The 8,721-nt window shown below is 44.0% G+C and overlaps 2 protein-coding genes across 2 annotated transcripts; both read left to right on the top strand.

Annotated features, from left to right (window-relative positions):
• Positions 1-1,063: 1,063 nt before the first annotated feature.
• LOC308080206 (casein kinase II subunit beta-like) lies at positions 1,064-1,762 on the top strand (the record flags this gene model as incomplete). Its single annotated transcript, XM_080421982.1, has 1 exon — positions 1,064-1,762. The coding sequence occupies one exon, from the start codon at positions 1,064-1,066 to the stop codon at positions 1,760-1,762; it is 699 nt and encodes a 232-aa protein (XP_080278108.1).
• A 3,558-nt stretch (positions 1,763-5,320) lies between these two features.
• On the top strand, positions 5,321-6,592 carry LOC308080205 (dolichyl-diphosphooligosaccharide--protein glycosyltransferase 48 kDa subunit-like; the record flags this gene model as incomplete). Its single annotated transcript, XM_080421981.1, has 1 exon — positions 5,321-6,592. One exon carries the CDS (start codon positions 5,321-5,323, stop codon positions 6,590-6,592), a length of 1,272 nt encoding a protein of 423 aa, XP_080278107.1.
• Positions 6,593-8,721: the final 2,129 nt, after the last annotated feature.

Below are 8,721 nucleotides of genomic sequence, written 5' to 3'. Positions count from 1 at the left end.
AACAGTTTTGGACGTATGAGGTTTCCACCCGACAGAGACGATGTATTACAATTAATTTCTCGCGTTCCCAGGCGATGGAAGCCGAGTCAACAGACAGCGCGGTGCGCCAGGGTTATTTTATCACAAAAGCAACAAAGAGTGATTACATTGTAGATAGCCATCCATCCTTTAAATGCCCGACTGCCACTGGTGGAATGCAACTTTAAGTACATTCATTTCAAGTACTGTGTACAATTTTGAGGTATTTTTTACTTTGCTTGAGTCTTCCCATTTTTTTATACTTCATACTTTATACTTCTACTCCACTACATTATCTAATAATAATAATAATAATAATAGTAATAATACATTTTATATATATATTGCACTTACATTTGAAACCAATCTCAAAGTGCTACAGTACAGAATAAAGGCGGTTAGTGTTTCCAGAGGGGAGGTTGCGAGTGGAATTTTGTGACTGGAGCAGCTTCTAAAATATGACTCAGTCAAACTTGTACTGGAGTTAAACATACTGCAGTACTTGCTTTTAAAACAAGTTTTCAAAAGTGCAAAACAATACTTACTGTAGGCAGTCAAACGTTTTTTTTCCGTATACAATTGCAGACAAAGACAAATTTAAGATCTACTTGGAAGACTAATGAAAACTAAAACTATTATTATAACCTTACTCCAATTACCCAAATATGTACATAGCATGTATGACGTGGCATTGCGATGACGTCACAAGTAGCATAATACACAGAATATACAGAAACCCAGATAACTGTGATTTTTGCCACTCGCCATCAACATTTGTCAGCAGCAGATTTCAAAGCTCTAAGCCGTTGATACTCCTATCAACCGTCCTTCACATGACAGCTACTGCAATCCCTGGTCTGCAGCACCTGGCTTAACCTCACCTGACCATCTCAATCTGTGTTTGCTGCCCCACCTGTCAATCCAGAACACCTTCTATCCGTAAGAATATCCAGCTTATTTACTCCAGCAACATACTTTCCCGGGCCTGTTATACTGTATATTCATCCAGGGGGGAAGAGGAAGCCAAAGGCAGGGTCTTCTAGAAATGAGCAGTTCAGAGGAAATGTCATGGATCTCCTGGTTCTGCGGACTGAGGGGCAACGCATTCTTCTGCGAGGTGGACCGGAACTTCATCCAAGACAAGTTCAACCTGACGGACCTCAGCGAGCAGGTCTCCCACTACCACCAGGCCCTGGGCCTGATCCTGGACGTAGCCCCGGACGACGAGCAGGAGGACAACCCCAACCGGATCGACCTGGACCAGGCGGCCGAGATGCTGTACGGCCTCATCCACGCGCGCTTCATCCTCACCAACCGAGGCGTCGCGCAGATGCTGAAGAAATACCAGCAGGGGGACTTTGGGGGCTGTCTCCGGGTCTACTGCGACAACCAGCCCATGCTCCCCATCGGCCTGTCGGACGTCCCCGGCGAGGCCGTGGTGAAGCTGTACTGTCCGAAGTGCATGGACGTGTACACGCCCAAGAAGCCCAGGCACCACCGCACGGACGGAGCCTACTTCGGCACAGGTTTCCCCCACATGCTGTTCATGGTGCATCCTGAACACAGGCCTAAGAGGCCCACCAGCCAGTTTGTCCCCAAGCTGTACGGCTTCAAGATCCACCCCAAGGCCTACCAGCTGCAACTGCAAGCAGCATCCAGCTTCTTCAAGAGTCCAGAGAAGGCCATCTACTCCAGTGGTTCTCAACCTTTTCAGGCCGCAACCCCCCAAAAAGATCATAATTGAACTGACAAGCACTTGGAATTGTACGAGTTGAGGCATTACATTTAATTTGACTCGGTTCCACAGATAATGTGAAAATAGCCGATCTACAAGCTCAAAATGCCTCAAAATCAGCTATTCTCACAATTTCACCCTCTTATATTATTTGACAATTGACAATGTTTCACCAGTTCCATAGTATGTAGTAAGACATAGTGAGACAGTAATTATGCACGAAGAGGCTATTAGTTGAACACTTTTGGTCAGAGCCCAACACCCAAAATAATGAAGTGCTTCAAGCGATTAGAATGACATTTCCGCATACGATCTGAACACACCTTATTAAGAAGGGGAGGGATCACCTGCCCCCGAAACCTCATCCCGCTCAACGGACTGTGTTATTATCTAAAACAGGAGTCATCAATCGGGGGTCCTCAGATTAACTACAGGGGGTCTGCCCCACATCACAACACAAACACAAAGCGAGCCAACGGTCAATTTGACTTAAAATTGAGAGTTAGGACCGTTCACACTGAGCACTAGAATGAATATTTATTTTATAGTTGGTGTGAACTTTGCCATCCACTTGACTTAGAACAATTTGTATAACTATATGTGTATGGTTATAGTTATAGTACTCAGTGTGAACAGCCCAAAGGTGAACTGTCTGAAAATACACATTGACATGAATCCAACATATTAACCCTTCCATTGTGTTAGGGTAATTTCTTACCTGTTTTCAAGTTTAAATAGGTAAAAAGTACCCTTACATTTCTTTATTGGAACAAGGCTTCATGATATCCTCAGAAACCGCTATTTTAACACAACAAAAATAATTACCACCATTTTAGTTAATTCTGATGGTCTAAAAAAAAAAAGTGACACTTGGTGTGTTAAGGGTCAAATGACCCAGCAGAGAAGTGTGGCTCAATTCCCCCCAAATTGTCAATATTCAATGTTTACATGTTTGAGAGTGAGAGAGACCCAATTTGCATTTGCTATCAGGAGTAAAATAAAATGTGAGTTTATGAAAAATAAATTACTTTTTACCTTCTTCTTAACACACCAAGTGTCACTATTTTTTAATAATATTTTTTTAAATATCTTTTAAAACTAAAACAAAAAAACTTTTTTTTTAAAAGCGTGTTCTAATGTTAGTATAATAGCTAGATAACTTAATTATCCATTGTCTTCATTATAGGAAATGTAATGAGTGAATAGGAAATGTAATGAGTGAATAGGAAAAATGTAATGAGTGAATTTTTACATTTTTATAATTGAAAACGAGATATATTGAAAGATGAAACCCTAACCCTAACCCAACATAATATTTTAAAGTGTTTACATGGATTTGAATATCAAGTCAGCTATGAGGTGGGATAAAAAATAGAAATGAAAATAATTATTTTTTGAATATTAAAATCACGTGTCAAATTTGACCCGCTAACACCAAAAGTGTATGCAGGTTTAACACAATGCAAGGGTTAATAGAAATAATGTGTAAACAAAACACTAAAACAACATTAATTTACACAACACTGACGATGCCAAACACTATGAAATCTATGAAAAAGTTTGATCTGCAACACAATTTTATACAATATGTAGTGGAGGGTCCCTGCTTAATCCCTCTCTCTCAGCTAAGGGGTCCTTGGCCTGAAAACATTTTGAAGACCCCTGATCTAAAATTTATTTTATTTAACCTTTATTTAACCAGTAAAAAACACATTGAGAATAGAGTCTCTTTTACGAGTGTGAACTGGCCAAGAGGCATAAACGTTACACAGCTCTGCCAGTAACAACACATACAGGACAATAACAATGAGTCATATAACATCCGCCTGAACAATACCCACTACCTAGGAAGCTCAAGGAAATAAAAAATAAAGATAATCTTCAAAGTGACCAATATAAAACTAAGAGCAACAACATTTGCTACACATCAAAGCGGGAGAAGTGTATAGGAAGTGTGTCCATGGCAATCCTCACTAGAGCGATCACAAAATAAAATTTGAGTCTGGTCTGTAGGTCATTCCGCGACCAGGGCCCAAAACACGCAAGGCTTCTTTTTCCAGCCTCAGATTTTGATGGGGGTACGACATAGCGGAGCCAAGCATTTGATCTGAGATTGAGAAAGTTTTGGATAATAGGGTCTATGCACAGAAGCCATATTGGACAGAAATTGGGCCTCTTCCTTACTTCCTTCCCAGGTGTTACCAATTATACTAAATAAGGCTCTGTTCCATTTAGTGTAGCAGTGGTTCTCAAACTTTTTAATTTCAAGGACCCCATAACTCTGAGAGTGTCTAAATGGAACCAAATGGACCCTCTCAGAGTTACACACCCGTGAGGGGTCATTTGGAACTCCCTTAAGGAACCATGAGGGTCCCTGGACCACACTTTGAGACCCACTGGTGTAGCACAGTGTTTCCAGTGAGCCAACGTGCACAATATCAGCACCCTGACCAGAATGGAACAGAGCCTTCATTAGTATCATTGGTAACACCTGTGAAGGAAGTAAGAAAGAGGCACAATTTATTTACAATAATATGGCTGCTGTGTATAGAGCCCAAGATGGGAGATTACCGAGAAAATAAATGGTGCATTTATAAAGCACTTTGCATTCATCCATTCCCACACAGACAGTGGAGGAAACCAGTGCAAGACCCCAACGTCCTCCCCGGGAGCAGTTAGAGCAGGGGTCTTCAACGTTTTTCAGACCAAGGACCCCTTAGCTGAGAGAGAGATGAAGCAGCCCCCCCTCCCCCACTTCATATTATATAACATTGTGTTAACATTGATTACACTTTTTCATAGATTTCATAGATAGCTTCATAGACGTGTTTGACAGCACTATCATTGTGTTGTGTTGGATTCACGTTAATGTGTATTTTCAGACAGTTAACCACCTAAAACCCTCAATACTTGTGCTTTTTATGGTCTGCTCTTTCCCCCTCCTACACCAAACCTCTTCTTCGAAAATAGTCAAATCTACAAGCTCACAACGCCTCGCAGTGTGAACTTCTAGATCTGATATTTTCGGTTATAATGTTCCCCTCAAAAAAGGATGCTAGGGTTCAAGTGGTTAATGTAAAAATAAAAATTTGTTTATATCACAAGAAAGATTTGGTGGCCCCCCTGTAGTAACTCTGAGGACCCCCTAGGGGTCCCGAACCCCTTGTTGAAGACCCCTGAGTTAGGGGAGTGCACCGTTCTTGTGGATATTTGACACCATATCTTTGACACCATAGTATGTATATTTAAGACATGGCAATACCTGTGAGTTTGGCTATCCAGGGCTAATCTGAGTGACCACATCTAATTTATTTCATGTGGTTTCAAATACATGACAAATGTCAATATCATACTGGAAGTCAAAGGTTGCCCAAATACGGAGTCGACTGATGCAATAGGACTGACATCATCAGATGACTGACATGACATCCTGGCATCACTGAAAGCAGTCAGTGCAGAACAAAACCGGTCCACTTCTTAAACGATCACCGTTAGAGAACTGCAGGAGTCATGACTGCGAACAGATCCAGATGCGTAGCGCTCTTGTTCGTGATACTGGTGTCCGTGATGGGGTCGGCGCGGGCCGACGGAAAGATGCTCATTCTGCTGGACAACCCAAACATCCGACACACTCACTCAATCTTCTTCCGCGGCCTGGCGGATCGAGGCTTCGACATGACATTCAAGTCGGCGGATGACCCCTCCTTGTCCCTCGTCAAGTATGGCAGGTTCCTTTATGACCATTTGATCATCTTCTCGCCGTCGGTCGAAGACTTCGGAGGCGACGTCAACGCGGAAGCCATCGCGTCCTTCATCGACGGCGGCCACAACGTCCTGGTCGCCGCCAGCTCCGACGTCGGCCGTCCCCTGAGAGAGCTGGCCGCTCAGTGCGGTGTGGAGTTCGACGAGGAGAAGACCGCCGTCATCGACCACCACAACCACGACGTGTCCGACCCCGGCGAGCACACGCTGGTCGTCACCGACCCGGAGAACCTGCTGAAGGCCCCCGCCGTTGTTGGCGAACCCGCCGACAAGCCGATCCTTTTCAAGGGCGTCGGCATGGCGGCGGACCGGGAGAACCCTCTTGTCCACCGCGTCCTCACCGGCTCCTCCACCGCCTACTCCTTCTTCCCGGACAGACCCGTGTCTACGGCGCGGGGGGGGTCCCACCCCATCGGCAGGGACACCCTGCTCATCGCCGGCGTCCAGGCCAGGAACAACGCCAGGGCGGTCTTCAGCGGCTCGCTGGACTTCTTCGGCGACGCTTTCTTCAACTCGCCCGTGCAGAAGGCCACGCCGGGCTCCCCGAGGCACGAGCGGTCGGGGAACGTGGAGCTGGCCGAGGCGCTCTCCCGCTGGGTGTTCAAGGAGGCGGGAGTGCTCAGGGTGGGCGCCGTCGCCCATCACCCGGTGGGGGAGAGCGCCCCCCCTGCGGCATACACCATCACCGACCTGGTGGAATACAGCATCGTGATAGAGACGCTGTCTGACGAGGGCCACTGGGTTCCCTTCTACGCGGACGACGTTCAGCTAGAGTTCGTGAGGATCGACCCCTTCGTGAGGACGTACCTCAAGGGGAACAGAGGCAGGTACAGCGTGCAGTTCAGGCTGCCCGACGTGTACGGAGTGTTCCAGTTCAGGGTGGACTACAACAGGCTGGGATACACGCACCTGTACTCGTCCACGCAGGTGTCCGTGCGTCCGCTGCAGCACACACAGTACGATCGCTTCGTCCCCTCGGCCTACCCTTACTATGCCAGCGCTTTCTCCATGATGGCAGGCCTGTTCCTCTTCAGCGTCGTCTTCCTACACATGAAGGAGAAGCAGAAGTCTGACTAAATGCAGAAATGGTTGGGGCGGGGAAAAGGGGATTTTTAATCTGGTCTTTTTAGGGCATGGGGTTGAAAATGGGGGGTGTTGTTGGCTTCAATCCTCTGGCAGAAACTTGAAGGACTTACAGAAAGGAATACAGAAATATAAAATAAAACTATGCTTCATACTTTGGGGCTTAATCTAAAACCTTTGTTTTTATTATTGTGGTAATGACATGCACTGTATATTGATCCTGACTAATCAGAACACAGGTTCTCAATGCTGGGTTCGGGGACCACCAGGGGTCCAAGTGAACCCTTCCAAGTCTGTACCTCTCAGAGTTAATTAGGCAAAGATTTGACAGTGTAGATTGGGGGTCCCAGTATAGTTTTATTCAGTGATTCTCAACCTTTTTAATTTCAAAGACCCCCACTTTGCTATGCATTATTAGGCCATGGACCCCCATTATTGTTTTTTTTTTTTTCTCTGGGATCCCAATCTACACCGTGAAATCCTCAGCTCGAGGCCCGAAAGATACATTTGATGTCTCCCCTCGACCCTATGTACAATACAAAAATACATCATGAGTTAACCTCTTAAGCCCCATTTTTTAAATGAGAACAGCACATCTACAAGGCAATGCGTTGTGAGTTTGTAGATCGACTATTTTCACTTTCTTAAACTTATTTTTTTTTCCTTTTTTCAGAAATTTGTTTGAAAAATGTTTGACTTTTTTATAATAATAAAAAAGAATTGTAGGACATGTAAAACAAACAAATTGGAAATCATTACTCACTCATAAAAATGGGTCTGCGTCTCTGTGACCCAGAAATGGGTCCCGACCTATTGTTCGGGAAACAAGAAGGCCTGTAATATACATCATTGTAGAACAATGTCTGTGATTCTTCCTTACAGTGGCACTATGACAGGCCGAGTCAGGTTTTGGCCTATAATTCTTGAACCGTATGGGTGTACAGTCAGTTTCTGCAAAAAGAACAAACACCTTTTTGCTACCACGACAGATTTTGTACAAGCATGTCGCAAGTCGGCACACATTATTTCTGCGGTCATGCGATCAAGACGTATCAGTCACATTCTTCCAGTTGTCTAGTTTGCGGGCCCTGGGTAGGGAAACCCGGCCTGGCTGAGACCTGCGCTCCGAGGAGCACACTTTTACTATTTTATAAAAGGACCTGTGTGAATTAGGAGCCCAGAAACAGAAGAATCAGTGACTTTATTGTCACATCACAGGTTTAAAACAGTGGGTTATATTTGTTTTTGTGCAATCTCCGTAGTTTTTGTTATTTCCATAAGAGAAAGGGAAGACGGGGAAGAGAGGGAGAGAGATCAATGTCTGTAAGAACTTACAATTGTGAGTCATTTATGTTCTATCCTGTGGTTTAGTACTTGAAATCAAAAGCATTGATCATTCTGACAAATACGAGTATAGCCATAACACACTGCACCCAGTCAGAGTTCAAGAAGAGATGCTATCTTTGTATCGGAATGCTTTAGAAATGCCCAAAGTCTTGCTTAAAAATTGGCATAGACCTACTTTTGTGCCATTTTCATTTGATCTGATTTGATCTATTAGACGTTATGTTAATAGAAAACAACACATGCCATACATGCTTTCTCAGAGAAAGAAAAACATCAAGAATAGAAGACTTACAGTACATACAGTGTTTCCATTGAGGCCCTTGGTCTTGGACAAACAGAACAGTCTTTGGTATACAATTATATAAAACACTCTAAAAACTATAAAATAAACAAAAACAGTTGACAGCATGAATACAAATAAATTCATGTTTATAAATGCCCCCAAAAAGTCACCTCAGAAATGTGCCAAACCTTGTACTACACATCTGATGATGAGTACAGAATTGGCTTAACCACAAGCTAAGCGGACAGTCTTTCCTGATCTTAAAGGGATAGTTCACCCCCCCAAAAAAAAAAATCTCACCCCATGGAGCCTTGAATTCATGGAGATTTTTTTTCAAATAGTCTCCTTTGAGTGTCCTACCGGAGGAGACATTAGCATCTTTCTGCCGGGTCATCAAATTATTGGCATAGGAATGCGACAAAAACAAAGAAATCTCCACGTTTAATTGGTAAAAAGTAAGTAGTTTTTGGGGTGAACCTACTCCTTTAATGAC

The sequence above is a fragment of the Gymnoscopelus braueri genome (genome assembly GCF_963280865.1).
Source record: "Gymnoscopelus braueri genome assembly, chromosome: 24".
Taxonomy (NCBI): domain Eukaryota; kingdom Metazoa; phylum Chordata; class Actinopteri; order Myctophiformes; family Myctophidae; genus Gymnoscopelus; species Gymnoscopelus braueri.
The sequence above is the reverse complement of the archived record's forward strand: the minus strand, read 5'-3'. Positions and strand labels throughout refer to the sequence as shown.